We start from the raw sequence: 22,354 nt of genomic DNA, 5'->3' as shown, positions 1-22,354 counted from the left end.
ATTCTTTTCTCTAAGCTGCTCAGGCCAAAACCACAGCATCATCTTTTTGTAAACCCCACTCTTTCTTCCATTTCTTACATCTAATCCATCAGTTCTCAGATCTGCCTTCAAAATGTAGCCTATACACTAACACTGAAACATCCAAAAAGGAAATTAAGAAAACAGTTCCACTTACAATAGCCCCCAAAAGAATAAAGTACTTAGGAATAAACTTAACCATGGAGGTGAAAGAGTTGTACACTGAAAACTACAAAACACTGCTGAAAAAAATTAAAGAAGATCCAAATAAATGGAAGGACATCCCATGTTCATGGATAGATTAGAAGATTTAATATTGTTAAAATGTCAGTACTACTCAAAGTGATCCACAGATTCAGTGCTATTCCCTATTAAAATCCCAACAGTGTTTTTTACAGAAATAAATACATCCTAAAATTCACATGGAATCCAAGGGATCTCGAACAGCCAAAACAATCTTGGAAAAAGAATGAAGTTCAAAGTCTCGTACTTTCTGATTTAAAAATTTACTGTAAAGCTACAGTAGTTAAAACAGTGTGGTATTACTGTAAAGATAGACATATAGACCAAGGGAAGAGAACTGAGATCCAAGAAATGAAAACTTGAATATATGGTAAAAAATTTTCGACAAGGGTGTCAAGATTACTCAATGGGGAGTGGATGGTTTTTACACATGGTGTTGGGAAAACTGGATATCCATATGCAAAATGATGAAGTTGGACCCTTACCTCACACCATACACAAAAATTAACTCAAAATGGAGCAAAGACATAAATGTAAGAACTAAAACTATAAAACTCTTAAAACAAAACATAGTGTAAAAGCTTCATGATATTAGATTGGCAATTATTTCTTGGATATGACATCAAAAGCATAAGTAATAAAACAGATAAATTGCACTACATAAAAATTAAAAACTCATGTGCACCAAAGGATACAAATCATCAGAATGAGAAGGCGACTCAAGGAATGGGAGAAAATACTTACAAATCATATATCTGATAAGAGGTTAATATCCAGAATATATAAAAAACTTCTACAACTCCCCAACAAAAACAAGCAACCTGGTTAAAAAAATAGGCAAAGGACTTGAATAGACATTTCTACAAAGCGGATATACAAATGGCCAACAAGACATGGAAAGATGCTCAACATCACCAATCACTGGGGAAAGGCAAATCAAAATTACAATGAGATATCACTTAATGTCCATTAGAATGGCTACTGTAAAGAAAACCAACCAGAAAATAACAGGTGTTGGCATGGATGGGGAGAAATTGGAACCCTTCTGCATTGCTGGTAGGCATGTACAATGGTGCAGCCACATGGAAGATGGTACGGCAATTCCTCAAAATACTAAACATTGAATTAGCATTTGAGGGGCCGGGCCAGTGGTGCAGCAGTTAAGTTTGCACATTCCGCTTTGGTGGCCCGGGGTTTGCCAGTTTGGATCCCAGGCACAGACCTACGCACCGCTTATCAAGCCATGCTGTAGCAGGCATCCCACATACAAAATGGAGGAAGATGGGCACAGATGTTAGCTCAGGGCCAATCTTCCTCAGCAAAAAGAGGAGGGCTGGTGGTGGATGTTAGCTCAGGGCCAATCTTTCTCACGGAAAAAAAAAAAAATTGAATTAGCATTTGACCCAGCAATTCCACTTCTGGGTATATCCCTAAAAGAACTGAAAGTAGAGTCTTGAAGAGATGCTTGTACCCACACATTCATAGCAGCATTATTCACAATAGCCAAAAGGTAGAAGCAACCCAAGTGTCCATCAGTGGATGAATGGATAAACAAAACGTGGTCTATATATACAACAGAATATCATTCAGCCATAAAAAGGAAAGAAATTCTGATACATGCTACAACATGGATGAACTCTGAGGATATTACGTTAAGTGAAACAAGCCAGTCACAAAAGGACAAATACGGTATGATTCCTCTTACATGAGGTCCCTAGAGTAGTCAAGTTCATAGAGACAGAAAGGAGAATGGTGGGTGCCAGGGGTTGGGGGAGGGTGGTCTGGGGAGTTTGTGTTTAATGGGTCCAGAGTTTCAGTTTTCCAAGATGAAAAGAGTTCTGGAGATGGATGGTGGTGATGGTTGTATAACCGTGTGTATGTGCTTGATGCCACTGAATGGTACACTTAAAAATGGTTAACTTTATGTTATGTGTATTTTACCACGATAAAAATATATAAATATATGTATATATATACACATATCCTGAATTGGACCAATTCTCACCAACCTTGCTACCATTGCTACCACCCTTGACCAAGACCCTATCATCCTATGTCCTGACTACTGCAACAGCCTTCCAACTCATCTCTGCTTCTATTCTTGCCACTCTCAAGTCCAGCTCTGTCCAAGAGAAATATAATGAGAACCAGATACATAATTTAAAATTTTCTAGTAGCCACATTAAAAAACATGAAAGAAATTGGTGAAAACTAATTTTAATAATAAATGTTATTTGATCCAATATACCCAAAACACTATTTCAACATGGAATCAATGTAAAAAATGATCAAAATGTTTTACATTCTCTTTTTCATACTGAATCTTCAACTTCTGGCATGTAGTTTATACTTGTAGCACATTTCAATTTGGACCAGCTGCATTTCAGGTGCTCAAGTGTGGCTTCTGTAGTGGATAGCTGCACCTCAAACTGATTCTCAATATGGTGGCCAGACTAATTCGATTAAAACATAAATAGATTGTGTCTCTCCTCAGGTCAAAACCCTCGAACAGCTTCCCATCTCACTCTGAGTCAAAGCTAAGCGCTTACAAAGGCCTACAGGCTTCACACGATCTGGCTTCCTGCGTGCTCTCTCATCTCACCTCCGACACTGGTCTCATTGCTCTTACTAGCCTGTACCCAGTCAATCTTGCCTCCAGGCCTCTGTACCTGCTATTCCTTCTATCTCGAACACCCTTTCCCCACACACGTTATGGCTTGGTCCTTTACTTCTTTCAAGTTCCTGCTCAAATGCCACTTGATCAGGGAGGCTGCCCACAAACAAAATAGATCGAAGACAGCCCCTCCTTCCCAGCACTCCCAAGCCCTTGTCCCACTTTACTTGTATCCATGACCCTTACCACTCCCTGACCTCCTGGATGTTCATATGCTGTCTATCTGTCTCTCTCAGCAGAACATAAGCTCTGAGAGGCATGGATTTTGTCTACTCTGTTCACTGTTGGTGCCTAGAACAGCACCTGGGACCTAACGGGAGGGAACAGAAATGTGTGAGGGGAACCAATGGAGAGCACTTGGAAGGGGCCACAGTGCTCACTCTGGCCTGTCAGCCCTGTCATTTGTGGTGTTGGGCCTCATAAAGGCAGCTCAACAGTCCTGCTCATGTCCGTTTTCACCCAATCTAACCTCATTCTTTCTCGAAATCCCAGATCAAGCCCAGGCCCCCCCAAGAAACCCTTCTTAACGTCTCCAGTGCACACAGATTCTGCCTGGCTCCTTCCCATCCACTCCTTATCTACTGAATAACTTCTGAGCATTGATTACAGGGGTGGAAAGTTTAAAGGCCTTCGTGGGCCAACCAGGTGGGGCTCTGGGGAGCTGGAGGGCACGTGCCACCACTTGGTTCCAATGCTACCCAGTGCGAATGAGGGCCCGTAATGCCAGGGCTGCTGCTTTTTCCAGAGAAACCAGATATATGGATTTTTATATGGACTCTTCTAAGCATGAAGTGTTTTCACAAATTCAGACTGACCAACAGCAAACACATCTTGTCATATCAAGAAGCAAGGAAGTGAGCAAACATGGCCAGGGTTGTGCCAAAAGGAGTCAGGTGCCAAGCTGAACAAGCTCCCTTTGGTCACGGATGGACTGAGGATAATAACTGTCATGGATCAAAAAATGTCAAGTTGCTTAAATCTGTAAGTTCATATATAATTACACTGAAAAATAAACATAAAAATGAATTGGTCACCTTTGGAGGATACTAGAAAAGCAACTCATCATTTTAACAACTGGTGAATAAAAGGAAAGAACAAAAGATTTACTCTGCCTTTCCTATCTGAACTGTGCCTCAGGCAGCCGAGCGGGTGAGGAGGGTAGTTTCTCAGCAGGAAAGGGCTCCGGCTAATAAACAGAAGGAGTGATAGCATTAGGGAGCCATCACCTTGCAGCCCTACTGAATTGCTGGATCTGGCAGTGCACCTCCACAAGCTGTACCAGCACACGAGATGACCAGGGGTTGGATACCCCTTGGTGGGAGCACACAGCACCTTAATCCTGCTCAAGAAGACCTGCCCGCCAAACACAAACAACTGAACCTGAATCTGACGTGGATCTCACTACTCAACCACCAACTCACAGGAAACAGGGACAAAGGGAGCCGATACATGCCTCCAGGGGAAGCAACCAGCAAAAACTGGACTGTGAGAACCTTCACAGCAAAAATGACCCAATTCCTGCAACAAAATACTGCAAGAAAAAGAGAAAGAGCTCAGGGGAGCAGACGTCTGTAGATAGAAGAGATTTATGGGACATATCAACCAACAGTAATGTCTGCACAACCTCTGCGTACCTCAATTCAAATGGCACACCTGCATGTGGGAAATGTGAGCACAAGTATTTCATAGTAAGGAATTATTATTAAGTTTGTTGGTATAATAATATTACACTGAAGTCTTTAAAAAGGGGGTGTTTCCCTATAAGAACCTCAGACTAAAAACAGACGGGAGAAACCCCAGTTGAACGAAGCCGAGCCGGATGGGCCTGAACAGCACGGCTCCTGCTCTCCGAGCACAGACATCCTCAAGGGACGAAGCGAAGATGGCTGGTCAGCCAGAGGCTCTGTATGTGAATGGGACTCATGGCAGGCAGGTGATGCTCAGGACTGGGGTGCATGGCCGGGTGGAGAGGCACGTGACCTGGGGCAATGTGTGTGTGGCCCAGCCACCTGAGATGGGGACTGGGTTAGGCTCTCCACCCAGCACCCAGTAGGACCCTGCCTAGCCCACGGCCCACAGCAGACCTCACAGGGGGCAGGCTCCAGCACAGATGCTGATGGCTGCCACAGCTCTTCTCCTGGCCCTGACTCCCCTGCAACCCTGCTGCTCCCAAGGGGTCCCCTCACCTCTGGGGCCGGGTCCATGGCACTGGTGTTCCTCCCCCTGCCGCTGCTGCCCGGCTGCCTGGACGGTGTCCTCTGGAGGAAGTCAGAGATCTTCTGAACCAGGAAGCCACGGTCTCTCAGGTTGGCAAACAGGAAGGTCATTTTGCTCCTGGTGCTAATGGACAGAGGGCTGGGCAAGACACTGGAACTGTCGGCTTTTTCGACAATGGTCACCTAAGAAGGCAAAGACAGTTTAGGTGTATCTTGGGACGTGGAGCTGGGCAGTTTTGTGAATATGAGAGCACAGCAGCCTCAGATGGTCCTCTCTGGGGCACAGTGCAGGGAGTGGACGGGGGGGCTCTCCGGGCCCAACCTGACTCATATTCTGACTTTGCCACTTGCTGCTGGTGACCTTGAGCAAGTTCCGTGCATGTCTAAGCTCGTTTTTCACCGTCGGTGGGGGTGAGCACATCAGCCTTGCAGGACTGTCATGAAGATGAAGATGCAGAACGTAAAGTGCTGAGCCCAGCTACTGGTCCTTCTGGCTTCCCAAAGATGGCCAGTTTTCCCCCACGCTGAAGCACGCAGAGGAGCCCACCTTGCACAGCCGTCCTAAGCACTGGTGCCCAGAACACCTGCTGACAGGTGTGTCCTCGGCCTGGCTCTGACCCCAAGGCATGCAGACAGAGCAGCAAGCCATGGAAGACACAGCATGGTCTTCAGGGGGCGCCTCTGCAGAGCCTACAGCCCAGGGTGGGGGCAGAAAATGGGCATGCAAATGAAGCACAGTCACCAGGGCTGAGTAGGGAGGCCGCTGGGCTGCTTCGCGCTGAAGGCTCCTCTGGGCAGATAGCAACTGAGCTGAGACCTGGTGCAGCCAGGTGAGGAACTGGGGCAGAGGGCTGGCAACCACCCTGAGGAGGGGCCGGACTGGCCAGATGGACAAGGAAAGGCTGGAGAAGCTGGGGCAGACTGAGTGAGGGTGGGTGGGATGGGGCTTGTGAGTGTGTATATATATGTGAGTGTGGATGTATGCGTAAGAGCATGCATACGTGTGTGTGTGCATGCGCGCATGTGGCATGCGTGTGTGGTGCATATGTGTACACGCGCATGTCTGTATGTGGGGGTGGTGCATGTGTACATGTACCTGTGCCTGTGCATGTGAGTTTGTGGTGTATCGTGTGCGAGTGTGTGGCATGTGTACGTGAATGACTGTGAGTGCGTGTGCCTATGCATGCACGTGTCTGCATGAGTGTGTGCTGTATGTGTATGTGAGTGTGTGCACACATACATCTGCATGTGTGTGAGCTGAGGTCTGAGAAGGGGCAGATGGCTCACGACAGTCTCTCAGGTCACAGCAGGCAGTTGGGGATTCTTCTAGTCACAAGAGAAGAACCTGGGGGATTTGAGGCAGGGCACCACATGCTCTGACTGACACTCTGAATTACGTTGGCTGCTGTGGGTGGATGGTCCTAAAGGGGTTGGGTGCGGGCAGGACACTCTCGAGGTGGCCCAAGCAGACGACAGTGTCCTAGTGCAGAGGAAGGGAGGTGACCCAGAGGGCAAGCTGACAGGACGTGCTATGGCTGGGATACAGCCCGGTCAGAATCAAGGGTGGCTTCCACCTCTCACCCAAGAGGATGGATGGAAGCAGCACTGCCTCCTGAGGTGAGGATGCAAAGAGCATGTGTGGGACCGCAAATTCAGGGGCCCACTGGACACACGAGTGCAGCTGGCTCTGAGGGAGGAGCCCCTGTGAAGCCCCTGGCTAGGGTGCTGAGGATCGGTCAGTGCTGGGCCAGGCCTCCATCCTGACCAGCTGCAGAGACCCATCCCAAGAGGATGACGTGGTCCTGCTCCACAGCTCAGCCAGAGCCCTCTGCCATCAGAAACATCAGTACTCAGCAGCAGAGTGGAGCTGTGGCCTAAGGAGACCCCTTAGCTGGCCCCCAGGCCTCAGGGCCAGGCCAGTACAGCGCCCAGCACCAAGCCACAGAACTGGCACCAAGAGAGAATGTGGGGTCAGGGGCTACCTCTGAGCCCCTCAGTCTGGAGCTTCTGGAACTATGGCTCTTTTGAGTTCTTTGTGTCTGACTTCCCTTGGGGAAACTGAGGCAGCACATTACCCCACACCTACTCACAGCTACACCTGCAACTCAGGGCACTGTACAAACGCCACGGAGGTCTTGTTGCTCTAGGTTTTTAATAACATCAAAATACTGTGATTTAGGTTATAACTGAAGAACCTCACTGTACTTCAATAATTAATGAGCCAGTCTGCCTTGATAGGTCGTGAGAAAAAGGAGACCTTGGGACCTGCCCTGACCTTGGGGTCAGTGCCTTCCATCCAGACGGGGGCCCTCTCCCTCTCTGTCCACACGCTTCACTGCAGCACAGGACAAATGGCATTGTTTCCACCTGGATCGCCATGGGAGCCCAGGAAACCCGAGAAAAAAATACCTTTGACAGGTGAGAGCCGACCCCTCCCTCTCACAGCTAAGAGTCGATTCTACCCCTGACAGGTGAGAGCTGACTTCTGAAGACTCTGCTGGAGCCTGAGCCACAGCCAAGGCCAGTGTTGGCCTCTGAGAATCACATGGAGGGGCATGTGCAGTCAAAGTCCTCCAAACCCAGTCCAAGCAGGGCTTTGCCGACGTCCAACCTCAGGGCCGGCAGGCAGGACTGACAGACACTCACCAGCAGGAGGCCCCTGGGCTGACCAGGGAGGTGTGGGTCCTCTCTGAAGTTTTCTTATGTCCCAATGTGAGCTCTCCTGGTGTGCCGAGGTCCCACCCTGTCTCCCCACTAGGCAAGGTGAGGTGACCTGAGGGGGCATTCAGTGCACCCACTCCTGAGGGGTTGGCACAGGGCAGGTACTTGGGAGGGTGCTGACTCGCCACATGCCTGCCATGTGGCCATCACTGAATGCCAAGTAGCCATTCCAGCCAGGGATTCCTGCCAGGTGCCCCACTGAGTCAGGTCAGAGCCAGCTGGGGCTGGGGCTTACCTCCCGCAGGGGTATGATGAGGTGGCACGCATCCTCCTCCTTGCTGGCAAAACAGATGTAGTTGCTGGAGATGAACATCTGGCCAGGGATGTGCAGCTTGTTGAACGGGGTCCACAGGGTGCAGCCTGTGTGGCCATCTAGGCGCTCGTCCTTGGGCAGCCGGAATGTGGCCCGGTAACACTCATTCTTGGCTCGGGCATCCAGGTCTCTGGAGAAACCAATGGGACCAGAGTCGGGGCCAGCACACCCAAGAGGGGCCTCAGGGCCTTGGTTTCCTAATCTGATTCAGGCTGTTGGGGTCCTCCCATGAGCAAGTCATGCCCAAGAATCTTAGAGTTCAATAAAACACGCACGTGAATGGCCAAGTATAATGTGAGACATTTGTATGACCAGCAGAGGAGCGGTCAGCCAACAGCATGCCATTGAAACCCAATGGCTGTAGGAGGACAGCTGGAGGCGACGGGATGTGACATGTTGCTCGCTCAGTACTGCAGGCAGGCAGTGCCCAGTGCCTCGAGGTTTCCTGTCTCTGCTTGCACGCCTCTGCCCCAAGGCAGCTACTTCTCACTGGGAAGACCCAGCCCCACCTAGAAACCCAGACCAGGACCTCCTGACAGGCAGTGTGCAGACTAAAACCCACGAGGCTGTTGCCTGTCTGACAGCTGTATGAGGTGGCTGCCTGGTGCCCTGCTCCTCGCCCCTTTGGTGGCTCTGTTCTCATAAACATCTCTTTCGACAGGCCCACGAGGACTGCCAGAAGCCTGAGCAGGGCCTGATGGGCACACCCTGATGGACAGTGCCCAGCGTAAGTGTCAAGTCCTGGTCCTGCTTACTTTCTTTCTGGAAGGTTCCAAAAGCAACCTTGTCACTTGCATTAGGAGAGTCACATCCTTGCGGATGGTGTTCTGAAGGTGCATCCCAGAGTCTGGGCCTAGGCCAGTCTGAATGTCACCCAGAAAACGGCGGGCAGGGATGAGGTTTCTGAGCACATGGATATAAATCCATGAACTTCTGAGCTCCCAGCCAGCCTTGCGGGTTTCCCGTGAAGCCACAGTTGAGGAACGCAAACAGAAGTGCTGGGGGCAGGGGCCGCTATCACTCATTCCTCTGTCTGCCAATACCCACGGACAAGGCAGCAGAGACCTCAGAGGTGCACACGAGGCCATTTCCTTGGTTGCACTTCAGCTCCAGGCCAGGGCACTGGGTACCATGGCTACGAGGGGCCACTGGCCAAAGGGTCCAGGAAGAGGTGTCAATTACTGTGGGATGGAGGCTGTCCATCCTAAGCCTGGATTCACCAAAGCCTTCCAGATGCAGCCTCTGGGGGAACCCTGACCCAGGTGGTGGGCAGGGTGGTCCGGCAGCCAGCTCACACCCTGGCTCCACCACTCACTAGCTGAGGGGCCTTGAGCAAGTTACTCAACCTCTCTGTGCCTCAGCTTCCTGTCTGACACCAATGAGTGTAAGGGTACCTCCCCATCCCAAGGCTTGGAGAAAGAACACAAGAAGCACTTCCTCCGCGTCAATGGCAGGCCCCTCAGGACAACTGCTCTGCGAATCCCTTGGTGCCCTCCCCTGCTATCCAAAACTACCCCTTTACCTGACCCCTTCCCACGAGGGGAGCCCATGAGGGGTGAGGAGGGCGGGCCCCTCTCGCCCTGGGGGCAACGCACCGCTTCAGAGCCGAGATGTTCCTGTGCGGCCGAGAGGGCCTGGGCAGCGCCTTGTCCTCCAGGAAGCCCTCATTGTCCAGCAGCTGCCGCATGGCCAGGTTGGCCAGCTGCTCCATGAGCTTGAAGGTCTCGCCAATGTTGAGGAACATGGAGAAGAAGAGCTCCTGGTCCCGGGTGTCGACGCGGATGCTCTCGGGGAAGAGCAGGGTGGCATTCTTCTCCAGCCGTGTGACATCTACCCACTGTACCACCAGGCTCACTGGACACCCGTGGGGACAGACACACCAGTGAGTCACATGGGCAGGGCGGGGCTCAGGAGTCCCCCTGCACCCAGAACACACGCAGGGGAGCCACTCTCCGAGGGCAGCATTTACCACGTGCCCGCCACCTCCCCGTGCCCAAGCCTGGCTGTGCCGGGACACACACTCCACGAGGGGAAATGGAGCCACTGCGGCCCCCACTGCGTCTCAGGCCAATCCAGTGCTCGGCCCTGAGAACAGATGGTGCAAACGTTTGCCCCACAAATGGCTGCAGGACGACACAAATGGAAGTGCAGAGGTGAGCTAGCTGACCCCGGCCCCGAGAAGCCCATCTGGTGGGAGTACACTGATGTGGGAACAAGTCACAACATGGTGTGACCAGCACAGAGAGGACACCGGCACCTGACTGATGAGGAGGTGCGTGGCGGGGAGAAGGGTAGGGGAGAATGTGACAAGTATGCACGAGGCAGAAGGCCTTGCCTGGCTCAGGAGGGGAAATACTAGAATTGGCTGGAGCCCTGGGGGCTCCTTCTGGGAATGACATGGCACCAGAGGGTCCTGGCTGTCATGAGGAGTCTGCCTCATCTCCCGAGGCCAGGCTTCCTGCAGGGAGGGACCTCCAGTAAGTGGCTGCAGTGGCACATGCCCAAGGTACCACGTAACCTGGAGCCATTCAGGGACACTGTGTGCCCTCAAGTACTCAACTCACAGAGGAGAGGCCCTGTGTAGAAAGTCACTATGTGAAGAGCCGTGTCGGTGCAGACGGCCATGACAGGAGCCCCCAAGAGCCAGGTGTGTGCCGGCTCAAGTCTGGGCGTTCCTGGTGTGGGCCACTGAGGTGGCACTGGGTTTTGGGGAGACCCTCTGGTGGGTATGTGGGGACAGAATGTCTGGGGGCTGAGAGGAGGGAGACCCCTCAGGAACTTCAGTGGTCTGGAGAGGCCGTGAACTTTCCGGACGTCAGAGGCACTGAGGATGAGGGACCAGTTGAGGGCCTGGGGGACATGGGGGACGTGGGTATGCGGGGGCGCCCCCACCGCCCCCACCCGCTGGCCTGTGCTCACCTTCCTTTCCCAGCAGGAAGGAATAGAAGCACAGATGGTTGACGGACAGGTAGAGCCAGCCCTGCCGTGGCACGCGGCCCTTCCAGTAGCTGCAGGAGTAGTAGTTGACCAGCTTCTCCCCCTCAGGCATCCCGAACTGCTTTCGCATCTTCAGCTCGGCCTCCTTGAATTTCCCCGGGTCTTCGTCTCCCTGGGGCTGCAGGTTCTTGTTCTCTTCCGCGATGATACCCTGGAGGAGGACAAGGGGACTGGTTTATGCAGGCCAAGGGTCCCCACAGCTGAGCCAGGCAAAGGCGGGAGCAGAGAGGCCCAGGGAACCCCAGTGGTGGGACCAGGATGCTTGGATGCCAGCCCAAGGGCCACAGCATGGGCAGGCCCCCTTGGCTGATCTGGCCAGTGCATTGTCGACACACATGGTCGGACAGATGCCAGGCAAGTTCCCTCAGCTCCCTGAGCTATTATCACCACTGGCTCAGGGCGGCGACTTTTAAAATAAGCATTTTATTTATTTTTGTGCAAAATTTCTGAAAAATATAATATGTAAACATGGTAAAAAATGCAATTGGCAGAAAAATGTCTTCAGTGAAAGCGGAGTCTCCCTCTCCCGCCCTGCAGCTACTCCGCCGGGTCTTCCCAGACCTGCAGGCACTGAGGCAGGCAGCTTTCTCTCTTCCTCTCTCTACCCAAACGGCATCTCAATGTGGCACTGTTCTGTGAAGTGCTTTTCCCATGACAACATCTTGGAGGATGTTCTGTGTTAGACAGTCCCCTCTGCCTCCATACACCAGGTGGCTCCTGCCTCTCACCTCTGCCCACAACCAGCTCAGCACCCATGGACCAGCTCAGGGCCCACCTGGCTCAGCGCACATTTATCTGTGTCCTGCCAGCATCTTCACTGGGCTCAGGTTACCCAGAGACATCACCCTGGGCCACAGAGCCAGCCCCAAACCTCTTGGGGTAAAAGAGGTTCTTAGTACACTCGGCTTGAAGTGTGCACACAGATTTTCTGGAGGACGATTACTCAGTAAACTAAGGGAACTCAAGGCCAGGGCATGGGGCGGGCCTGCTGTTTCTGCCAGACCTCCTGGCCGCCTTGTGTCCCTTCCTCCATGGGCAGGGAGGATAGCCAGCAACTGGAGCGAGGACCCAAAGGTGGGGTATGCTCCGATGCCCCTGATCTCAGGATAGCCAGTACTGCAGTGGCTGTGATCTCCACGTCTTCACTCCCTCAAGCTGCCTCCGGTACTCCCTGGAATACTCCTGCAGGAACTAGCTCCACATCTAAAAAAAGGCTCTGCAAAGTGCCCTCTGCATTATTAGCATCCCCTCCCTCCTGGAAAACACTAGGTGGGCTCTGGACAGCCTGTAGGTCATCACCAGTTGCCCTGCCCCCCAACTCCCTCCAGCTGCACCAGGGAGACCCTAAAGCAGGGAGCAGAGGGGCTAACATGGCCTGCTCTGCATTTTCCACCTGTCTCTACTCAAGAGTAATGGTCCCACCAACAGGAATGAGCTGGCCTGGCTCATAGGGCTGGGATTTCCTGTTTGTTGCCTGATAGAACCCAACTATAAAAATCACTGGGCAGATTTTAAATTATTGATTCAATTTCTTTAATAGGTTTAGGCATATTCAGGTTCCCTATTTCTTCCTGAGTCTCAATTTAACTTATACTATGTGGTAGGCCAAATAATGGCCCCCAAAGATGTCTACATAGCAATCCCGAGGACCTGCGAATACATTACTTTATAGAGCAAAAGGGACTTGGCAGATGTGATTAAATAAGGACTTTGAGATGGGGAGACGATCCTGGATTATTTGGGTGAGTCCAATACAATCACAGGGGTCCTTATAAAGAAGGGGACAAGAGGGTCGGAGTCACAAAGGGGATGAGACCACAGAAGTGTGCAGAGAGAGACTGACTAATGGATTTGAAGAACCTACACTGCTGGCATCAAAAAAGAAGAAACAGGCTAACAACCAAGGAGTACAAGTGGCTCCCAAAAGCCGGCAAAGGCAAGGAGACGGATTCTTCGCTCAGAGCCTCTGCAGGAGCACAGCCCTGCCACGCCTTGACTGTAGCCCATGAGGCCACATGCAGGCCTGGTCTCAGGACTGTAGAAGGAAGGTGTGCTGTTCTAAGCCACCAGGTTAACAGCAACTTGTTGTGGTAGCAATTGGAAGCTAATACCTATTATTCTAAAAAGTGTCCATCTAGTCTAAATTCTTAAATTTACTGACTTAAAGCTGTTTATGGCACCCTCTCTCTCTTCTTTTAAACTCTGCTTCTCATATTTCTGTCCCAGTGTTGCTTATTTGAGGGTTCTCTCTCTTGTCCTGGATCACTTTTGTCATGGGTTTATTTATATTTTTGGATCTCATCTGTTTCCCTTTTGTACTGTTCCCTTGTTTTCTATGGAACTGACTTCTGTCCTTCATTATTTACATCTTTCTAATTTCCTAGTTTCTCTTACTGAATTGGACACTTGGCTCATTAATTTCCACTTTCTTCTTCTCATACCAGAAAACATAAAATTTATAGCTTAAAATTTCCTTCTGTGTAGTGCTTTGCTGCATCCCACAAATTCTTTTTTTCTTTCCAAGGAAGATTAGCCCTGAGCTAACATCTGCCAATCCTCCTCTTTTTGCTGGGGAAGACTGGCCCTGAGCTAACATCTGTGCCCATCTTCCTCTGCTTTATATGTGGGACACCTACCACAGCATGGCATGCCAAGCGGTGCCATGTCCACATGCGGGATGCGAACTGGTGAACCCTGGGCGGCCGAAGCGGAACGTGCGCACTTAGCCGCTGTGCCACCGGGCCAGCCCCTGCATCCCACAAATTCTAATATGCAGTAGCATTTCAATTATCATTCAGTTCTAAATATTTCCTAACTTCCATTTCTTCTTTGGCCCATGAGTCATTTAGAACTCTTCTGTCTGTTTGTTTAGTTTGTGTGGGCCTGGCATAAAGGAAGCATTCAACAATGTTGCTGTTATTATTGTTATTATTACGGTTATTGCTCAGCTTGCTCATTAGGAGCGTGGAGACTTGCCTCTGCTTTCTTTGCCTGTTTTCCTGGAGCTAGAAAGGCAACAAAGGTCCCACCTTGAACCCCAAAGTGCACAGAGAGGAGCTGAGGAACTCCTGGTGCTGCCTCTTCAGGTCTACGAAGTGCTGACGTCACAAAGCCCAAAGCAACTGTGCAGAATGAAAGTCTAACCAGTAAGAGGCCTCCGGGGACTCTAACCTAAGGCAACAATGGAGCAGAAGCAAGACCCACGTACACTCAGATAAACGCTTGTTATACTGTTAACTATCGCCCGAGAGGAAACAACCTAAATATCACCGTGATGCTGGTTTTTACACATTGGTACACTTTTCATAATTATTATGTGGATAGGTGTAAAATATTCCATTAAGTACACCACATATGATTAACAAGTCCCCTGAATATAAAGTGCTCAGCACAGGACTCATATGAAAAATGCCCGGCTCAGCTCAGTCAGACTCCAGTGGCCGGGAGAAGAGGGGGCTACATGGGCAAGGAGGTCAACTGCCCCTTTCAACACCAAGAGAATGGCAGCAGACTCCTGGTCCCCACCTCTGTAAAGCGGGGTAGGACTAGAGCGTGTAGTCTGAAGAGTCAAGAGGATGACCAGGCGAACACTACAGCCCAGAGCAGGATGGGGACCCAGCAGCAGAAGGCGAGCCTTACATGTATTTTGCCCTTGACGAAGGTAGTGATGTCCTCCTCATTGTCGAAGATTGACAGTGTCTGCAGTAAGTTATTTTCCAGCCACTCCCAGTGTTTTGTGATCTCTTTGCGGGAAGAACCTAGAGGAAGTTTGGTGGAATAAAGAAAAGGAAAATCATAAAATCACAGGCCTTAAACATAAACTCAGGGGCCATCCCGTGGCTGAGTGGTTAAGTTCACTTGCTCCACCTCAGCGGCCTAGGGTTTCGCAGGTTTGGATCCTGGGCATGGAGGTGTCACCACTCATCAGGCCATGCTGAGGCGGTGTCCCACACAGCACAACCAGAGGCGCTCACAACCAGAATACACAACTATGTACGGGGGGCTTTGGGGAGGAGAAGAAGAAAAAAAGAAGATTCGCGACAGTTGTTGGCTCAGGTGCCAAGCTAAAAAGAACAAAAAACCAAAAAACATAAACTCAAAGAGATTAAAACAGGCGACCTAATTTGTATATCTAAGTGACTAAAATCTTCAAGCTGCTTCTCTTTTCCTTTTAAACTTCATGTATATAACAAAAGTCATAAATGGTCCCGATAAAAACAAAAAATAAAAACATTCAGGCAGAACTGTAAAGTCCCGCAGAAAGTAAAGTCCCCATCTCCCCCTAGGGCCTAGAGTGAGAGTGATCACTAGCTCCCCGTGTCCTCCTAGAAACAATCCACTCACCTGCAGGTGTGCTTACTTATAAAGATTTGTCTCAAGATAAAAGGACTTCATGTGGCCTTTGATATATCACTGACTAATCAGACACAGCCAGACTTGGCAGGAGTGCCTGCAGCTCTCCTGAGAACTCAGGCATCCACAGGTGGCAGCTGGAGCTTCCCACAGGGCTCCAGGCCCTTGGCTGGCTGGTTTCCTGCTGCGCTGGCCAGACGCACTCCCCCTACCCCTCCACCCCTGGCCTTTGCCTGCCATGCCCCTGCTCCTCATCCCTCTAACATCCCAGCCCCACCCTTGCCTCCTCCAGCGACCCCTGTCTGATCCCTTCAGCTTCTGGCTGGCCCCCAGAGTCTGCCCTGCCTAGGAGGTGGTCCCTGTCCTCCTCAGGGAGGGGCCCTTAAAGGAACTGCAGGCCCAGTGGAAATGGAAAAACTCAGACAAGGCAGACCAACACCACTCCCAAAGAGTCGGGCAGCTGTTTTCTCTGCCTCCACCAAGGAACTGGGCAAGAAGGGCCCCAGGAGAAGCAAAGGGATGAGAGAAGGTCTGCCCTGGCCTGGCTCCCCTGCCCTGGCACCCCACTGTTTGGAGTTCTGCATGTGCCTAGGTTTGCACTCAAGAACTGTTTCCTGAATGAATGGTCACAAGAATAAGAAGAGGAGTGAAGGCCTCCTTCTAGCTGACCTGGGGTGAGACGGCTCAGGGACTGGGAGTGTCCAGAAGGCCCAGCCGAACCTGTGACCCATGGGAAGGCCTGCATACATGGCACGGACGGAGCCTTAGCAAGACACGAGTCCAACACAGCTGCAGACATAGACATTTTCAGTGGGCGCCTGATCCCTGGTCACCCCATCTTCGCTACCTGGAAACACTCTTTCACCAGATGAAAACTGAGTCCTGACCCTGCCTTGGCCAGGCCAAGCTGGTCCCCATCATTGCCCCACCCAGGCACCTGCTCATGGCTCTGTCACTTGTCACAGGCACATCTCCGTTCAGGTTGATTTGTTTCTTTACATTTCCCCAAGCAGCCCACCACACTCACAAGCAATTCTGCAGAAAGACCCTTCCCTGTGGGCCTGCGCAAGGATGCCCACGTGAAAATGACAAACCTGGACTCATATGACTTACAGTGAGTAGCACCAGGCGATCAAAATTATCCCAGATCATCCATAGATTACCTTTGTTTTCATTTTCCTTTGCGTTTCTATTACAGGCTCCTTTCTCTGGTTCATGGGGGCCAAAGTCTAGTTGGTAAGGGAAGAGATTTCTTTCTCTCTCTCTTTTTGCCAAGAACCCTCATTCGAATTTGGAAGTTAAATTTGCACATGATGCAACACTACCATATCACTCCCTTTTACACACACGGTCCTGGCAACCTAAAACAGAAGAAATCTTGTCCACACTGCCTGTGAGGATCTATCTGCACTTTAATTATAAATATTTACACATGTGCACTTAAAAGAATTATTGGTTAAAAGGAACTCCATCTTCATTTAGTACTAAGTAAATACAAACTGTGCCATCTCTATGCTAGGTACTGGGAGTACAAGGAATATAATAGTTAATTAAATTATTAACTGCTACCTCTGTTTTAAGAAATTTTCATGGGATATTTTATTTAATTCTTAGAGCATCTTGGAGACAAGTACCATTATTTTCATTTTAAACAATGAAGCTGAGACACAGAGAGGTTAAGTAAGTTGTTGAAAGTCATGTAGCCGGGAAGTGACCCCAATCATAACTCTAACCCAGGTTGCCTGGCTGCAGAGCCAACCCACACCCTCAGGGAACCACGGGTCCAAGAGGAGAGGCAGCAAGCCTTCAGCATAAAAGTGCTGGTGGAGACATGGCAAGTCTAGAGAAGAAAGAAGGCTAAGTACATGGGTCTGGGGAATCTGAGAAGGTTTTCCATACGAGGTAACATTTGACAGGTTCTCAACAGAGCAAGAGGAGGTAAGGTGGACGTGGGGGACGCGGTACGCATACCAGCCAGGCCGAGTGTGGTGCTAACTTCAGGCCCTGCAAGCATCTGGTCTGCCTGAAGGCCAGGTGTGAGCATGGGGGAGAATGACAGAAATGGAGGCAGGCAGACCCTGAAAGTCCTTTAATGGCAGCCTAAGGAGTCAGGATTCACTGGGCAGGTGCCAGCAGGACCTTGTCTGGTTTGGGAGAGCTGAAGGCGAGGGCATGGGCAAGGGGGAGAGAGGCATGGGCAGAGGCCAGGGCAGGTGAGTATGGGGGCCTGACCAGGGCAGGGCTGAGGGTCTGGCAGAAGTGAGAGCAGGTTAGCGTGCGGCCTAAGCCTAAGGGCTGGGGCTCCACAGAGTAGCAGGCCCTTTCCCAGCACCAGGCCCTGCTGCCCCCAAAGGGGCTCCCACACAGCCACACAGCAAGGCCACGCTGCTCTCTGCCCATGGAGGGGCCTCTCTCGCTGCCATGGGCCCTCCCCCTCTGCTCCCTGAGAAAGAACCTCACTAAGACAGATGAAAACCCCGAGGGCCCAGCATAGACTAAAGCATCTCCAGGCACACCCTAACCTCCCTAGGCCCCCTCAGGGATGGTCCCACCCACAGGAAGCCCCTCAGCACCCCACTCAGGCTCTGGAACCAGGAGAGCAGAGGTCTTACTGGGCTTCTCTGCTTGGCTTTGAACAAACTCGTCGTTGTAAGCCTTCATTCATTCATTCACACCAAGGGGAAAGGGGCCTGCGAGGAGGAAGATGACTGCCCTGCCCAGCACCCCTTCTCATTCTGGAAACCTACCGCACGCCACTGTCCAGTAGACCTGCGACTCCTGGGTCTGGTGCAGGATGCGGTAAGGGGCCACTCGGGCGCTGGAGTCCAGCACTACGTCCAGGGTGCCCACGAGAAGACCTGGGAGCAAGGCAGAGAAAAGTGGAGGGTGAGGGCAGGCTGTGTTGAGAGTTGAGCCGGGCAGCAGGCAGCCAGGACTGCCCCCCGCCCCGTGCCCCAGCCGAGAGGGAGAGACACCCTGCATCACCCTCGTCCAAGAAATCTTTACCCTCCAAGGCCTTCAACTAGCGTCTGAGCCCTATCAAAAAGTCCCCTCCCACTTCTTCCTGAAGCTTCTGCACATCCCCGACTCAGGAGCACTGGCAGGCAGAGGCTGTCCAAAGCTTAAACAATTCTGGGAGGCTCTCTTTAAGAAAAATACAAAATTAGGTTTGAAAACAAGTATTTCTTTAGAATAAGGAAGTATAACTTACAAATTAAAAACAAAACAAATACCACATATATCACAAAATCCAGAAAAATAATACAATGTGTTTTATTAACTGCCAGACACATCTCTTAAGATACATTTTCCATGGTATTCCCATGGCATTTTTCATAAGACAATGATTTTGCAACATCATTTTACAAATCAACAACAGGAAGATGATGCAGTCCTTCTGCCAACGAATCACACATTTTTATTATGGAAAGTTTAAGGAAGTTCCTTGCAGCCTCAAAAGTCATGGCTGAAAAGGACGTGCAAATTTTTAGAATTGTCCAATTTGGGAAAAGATTGATCCAGTTTTTTTTCCATCTCTGAACTGAAGCGTTTTAGGACATTTCTAGTTTTCCTTCTCATCCCATACAGCCATTGTCAATGTCACTACTTCCCCAGCAGATGAGAGGAAACGTCCAACCTTGACCACTGTATCTGATTCACTCCTCTTCATTATCAAGCTACCTAAAAGCCTGTTCATTGTTCCAATTGGAAATTTATTTTTTCCTTTTAATGAACTACTGCTTTTGGTGTGATCTGAAAATATTTTGTTACCATTTTCCTGTTGATGTCAGAATAATTTCTGTTGATTTTATTACTCTTTATTAGTTTTATTACGACTTTAACCCTTGTTTCATATTCCATTTTTAACTATATTTTTCTGTCTAGTCTTTAATTAATAAAATTACCGATTACAAAAGAAGGTACTCTTCACATACACCCGAGCCAGCAGTCTCTAATCTTTCACTTGGTTTAATGAAATGCTCTAAAATGTCTCTCTAAATTGCAGATAAAGGGCTTATTCAAGTTTATCAGCGTTTGGAATACATTTTTTTTCATGTCTTCTTTTGGGGTTTCTCTTCTGGTCTTGGAAATTTTCATCTTTATACGTTGGCATCTTCACGTTGTAAGACCTGAGAGCTGTTTGTTTTTAGAGATTATGTTTTCCTTTTTCTCCCACAGCCCCCCTGTACATAGTTGTGTATTTTTAGTTGTGGGTCCTTCTAGTTGTGGCACGTGGGACGCCGCCTCAGCAAGGCTTGAGGAGCGGTGCCGTGTCCGCGCCCGGGATCCGAACCGGCGACACCCTGGGCCGCCGCAGCGGACTGAGCCGCTGGGCCACCGGGTCGACCGAGACCTGAGGGCTTTTCACGCGGCGGGCAGCTCGGCATAGGCTTACTCTTCGAGGCAGAGGCCGGGTGGCGCCGGCCGCCCCTCCCCGGAGACGACGGTCCGGAGCCGGGACAGGAGGCCGGCGCAGGGCAGGCCGCGGCAGGGGTGGCAGCCCGGCTCGCCCCAGCCGCCTGCAGCGGGGCGTTCGCCGGGGGAGCCCGTCTCGGCGGAGGCGGAGCGCAGAGGGGCGCGGCCGGGCCCCAGGCTGCGCGGAGGCCCGAGGCGCGGAGGGGCGCCGGTTTCCCCGGGCCGCGGCGGGCGCCCACAGAATGTCCGCTCCGGGGGCCGGAGGACCCGCCACGCCGGCCGGAAGTCCCGTCCGCCGACACCGGGCCGCAGAGCGGAGCGGCCGGGCTGGGGCGGGGCGGCGGCCAGGCCCGGAGCACGAGCCCCGGTGGGCGCTCGCGGGTGCGCACGCCGCCCAGCCTCCTCGGGGCCGGCGGCGTGCCCGGCTCGCTTCCCGGCGGCGCGCGGCAGTCCGGCCAGGCCGCGTCCCCAGCGCCGCGCGCCCGGGGCTCAGAGGGCAGCGGGGGCGACTCGGCGACCTCTGCTCTCGCTGCAGCGGCAATTCTCTGGTGAGGGGGCAACGAAAGGCGCAGAAGGAAACGTGTGCCCGTGTCCCCTGTCCCTCAGAGCGCTTGGGGAAACTGAGGCGGAGGGCCAGGACCCGGCGACGTCGCCGACATTCAGCGGCGGCGCCCCGCTCCAGGAAGCGCCAGGCGCTCGGCCGGCCGCCGGGAAGCCGCCGGGCACCGGGCGCGGGCGCAGGCCGCCGCCAGCCTCCACGCGGCGCCCCGTCCCCGTCTCCCGCCCGGCCTGCTGCCGCGAGCGCGCCCGCCCGGCCGCGCCCAGGCCCGTGCGGGCCGCCGGCCCCCGCGCCTCTCACCCGTGAGGCCGCCGCCCTTGCCGTGGCCGCGGCGCCGCTGCAGCACGAAGAAGGGGTTGGCTCGCTCCGTCACCCACAGCGCGTTGGCCACCAGCACCTCCTCCGGCCCCAGCCACATCGCGCGCCGCTGCCCCGCCGGCCCGCCAGGCGGAAGCGCCGCCGCCGTAGCCGTGCCGAGCGGGCGGGCGCGGGGCCGGCGCCCCCTGGCGGGCGCGCGCACCGGGCGGACGCCGACTCCGGGCCTGCGCGCCCCCTCAGCGCCCCCCTCCCCCCCGACGCGTGCCCCGCTGCGCGCCCCTCGCGGCGCCCCGCGCGCCCCCCCACCCCCCGCCGGGGCCGCCTCCCCGGGTGCTCCACGCGCGGCGCTCAGTACGGCGGCGCGGTACACAGGGGATGTCCAGCTCGGGGCGCGGGCCTCCGGCCATCATGGCCGAGTCCACATATCCGGGGGACTGGTTGTCCAGAGAGGAGGGCCCCCGCGTTGCATGAAAACCTGTCCAGGGTTTGGGGGGAAATGTAAAGAAACAGCATTTGGAAATACACGTTTGGCTGATCGTGCAGTGCAACCCTGTGCGTGTTAACATTGCAAAGGGCGGCTGGAAGAAGGTTTGACGATTGTCATAATTCTCAGAATTCCGACCGACTGTTGGACCTAAGACTAAGAGAACGTCCGGGAGCCCAGGAGAGTGTGTCAGGAAGCCCTGAGGCTGGCAGGCTCCACAGAAATCAGTGCAGTCCCCTCACCTGACAGATGGCGACACAGAGGTGGGGTGGCCTCCGTGTGTCGAGACAGGGCCGGCCCCTGTGACCCCAGGGGTTTCTGCATAGGCATGGGCTGGCAGCATGCGGGGCTGCGGATGTGGATTCCTACCCTCCCAGTGCCGGTCCAGAGGGGTCGACCGGCTCGCAGTCCAAACGCTGACCCTATTGAGTGAACGGGGGAACTGTTAACTCTGCTGGGGGCAGTATGCTGCATCCAGAATGTCCAGGGCCAATTGGGATGCAGGATCACCTTGCTGGCCAGAGCCTACCCAAGGATCCAGCAGGAGGGCGGGGGTAAGGGGGCACTTTAGAATCATGCTGGGAGGCCTAAGCTGCTTTCCAATTGGGTCTCTGTCACTGGCATTCCAGAGTCTAGTATGATAGATGTAGGCATAAATAGGTGGTTTCATGGTTGACCGCCAGAGTGATCAAAAGCCTTCTGAAATGTTGCTTGAGCCTCTGAATGAAACTTCAAGATGGATATGCAACATTTTGTTTATCTGTTCATCAGTTGATGGACATTTTTGGGTTGTTTCCTCTTTTTGACTTTTGTGAAGAATGCTGTTATGAACATCTGTGTACACGTTTTTGTGTGCACATGTTTCCAGTTCTCTTAGATCCCTAGGAGAATTGTTGGGTCCTATCATAAAGCTATGTTTAACTTTTTGAGGAACAAATTGTTCTCCAAAGCAGCTGCACCATCTCACATTCCCATTGGTGATGTGTGAGGGTTGTGGTTTCTCTATTTCAACACTTGTTATTGTCTGTTTTTTTATTATAGC

General features: G+C 52.2%; 1 protein-coding gene across 7 annotated transcripts in view; it reads right to left on the bottom strand.

The window, feature by feature from the left end:
- Positions 1 to 21,019, bottom strand: part of TBC1D9B (TBC1 domain family member 9B) — a 41,366-nt gene extending 20,347 nt beyond the window's left edge. For 4 of the 7 annotated variants that reach the window (XR_011505693.1, XM_044777523.2, XM_044777525.2 and 1 more), the window contains exons 1-7: positions 20,811 to 21,018; positions 18,283 to 18,393; positions 14,822 to 14,940; positions 11,105 to 11,333; positions 9,781 to 10,039; positions 8,108 to 8,315; positions 5,122 to 5,334 (exon numbers count right to left, since the gene is read on the bottom strand). Coding sequence is in view for 6 of the 7 variants with exons in the window: in XM_044777523.2 (XP_044633458.2) it covers positions 5,122 to 5,334; positions 8,108 to 8,315; positions 9,781 to 10,039; positions 11,105 to 11,333; positions 14,822 to 14,940; positions 18,283 to 18,393; positions 20,811 to 20,928 (1,257 nt within the window). In the remaining variant the exon portion in view is untranslated. Of the gene's footprint in view, positions 1 to 5,121; positions 5,335 to 8,107; positions 8,316 to 9,780; positions 10,040 to 11,104; positions 11,334 to 14,821; positions 14,941 to 18,282; positions 18,394 to 20,810 lie in introns of all 7 variants that reach the window. The other 3 variants (XM_044777526.2, XM_044777522.2, XM_044777527.2) reach the window with 1 other exon arrangement.
- Between the last annotated feature and the right edge of the window lie 1,335 nt (positions 21,020 to 22,354).

This window comes from Equus asinus, chromosome 9 (assembly GCF_041296235.1).
Source record: "Equus asinus isolate D_3611 breed Donkey chromosome 9, EquAss-T2T_v2, whole genome shotgun sequence".
NCBI classification, from domain to species: Eukaryota; Metazoa; Chordata; class Mammalia; order Perissodactyla; family Equidae; genus Equus; species Equus asinus.
Note: the sequence above shows the minus strand (reverse complement) of the source record. Positions and strands in the feature narration are given on the sequence as shown.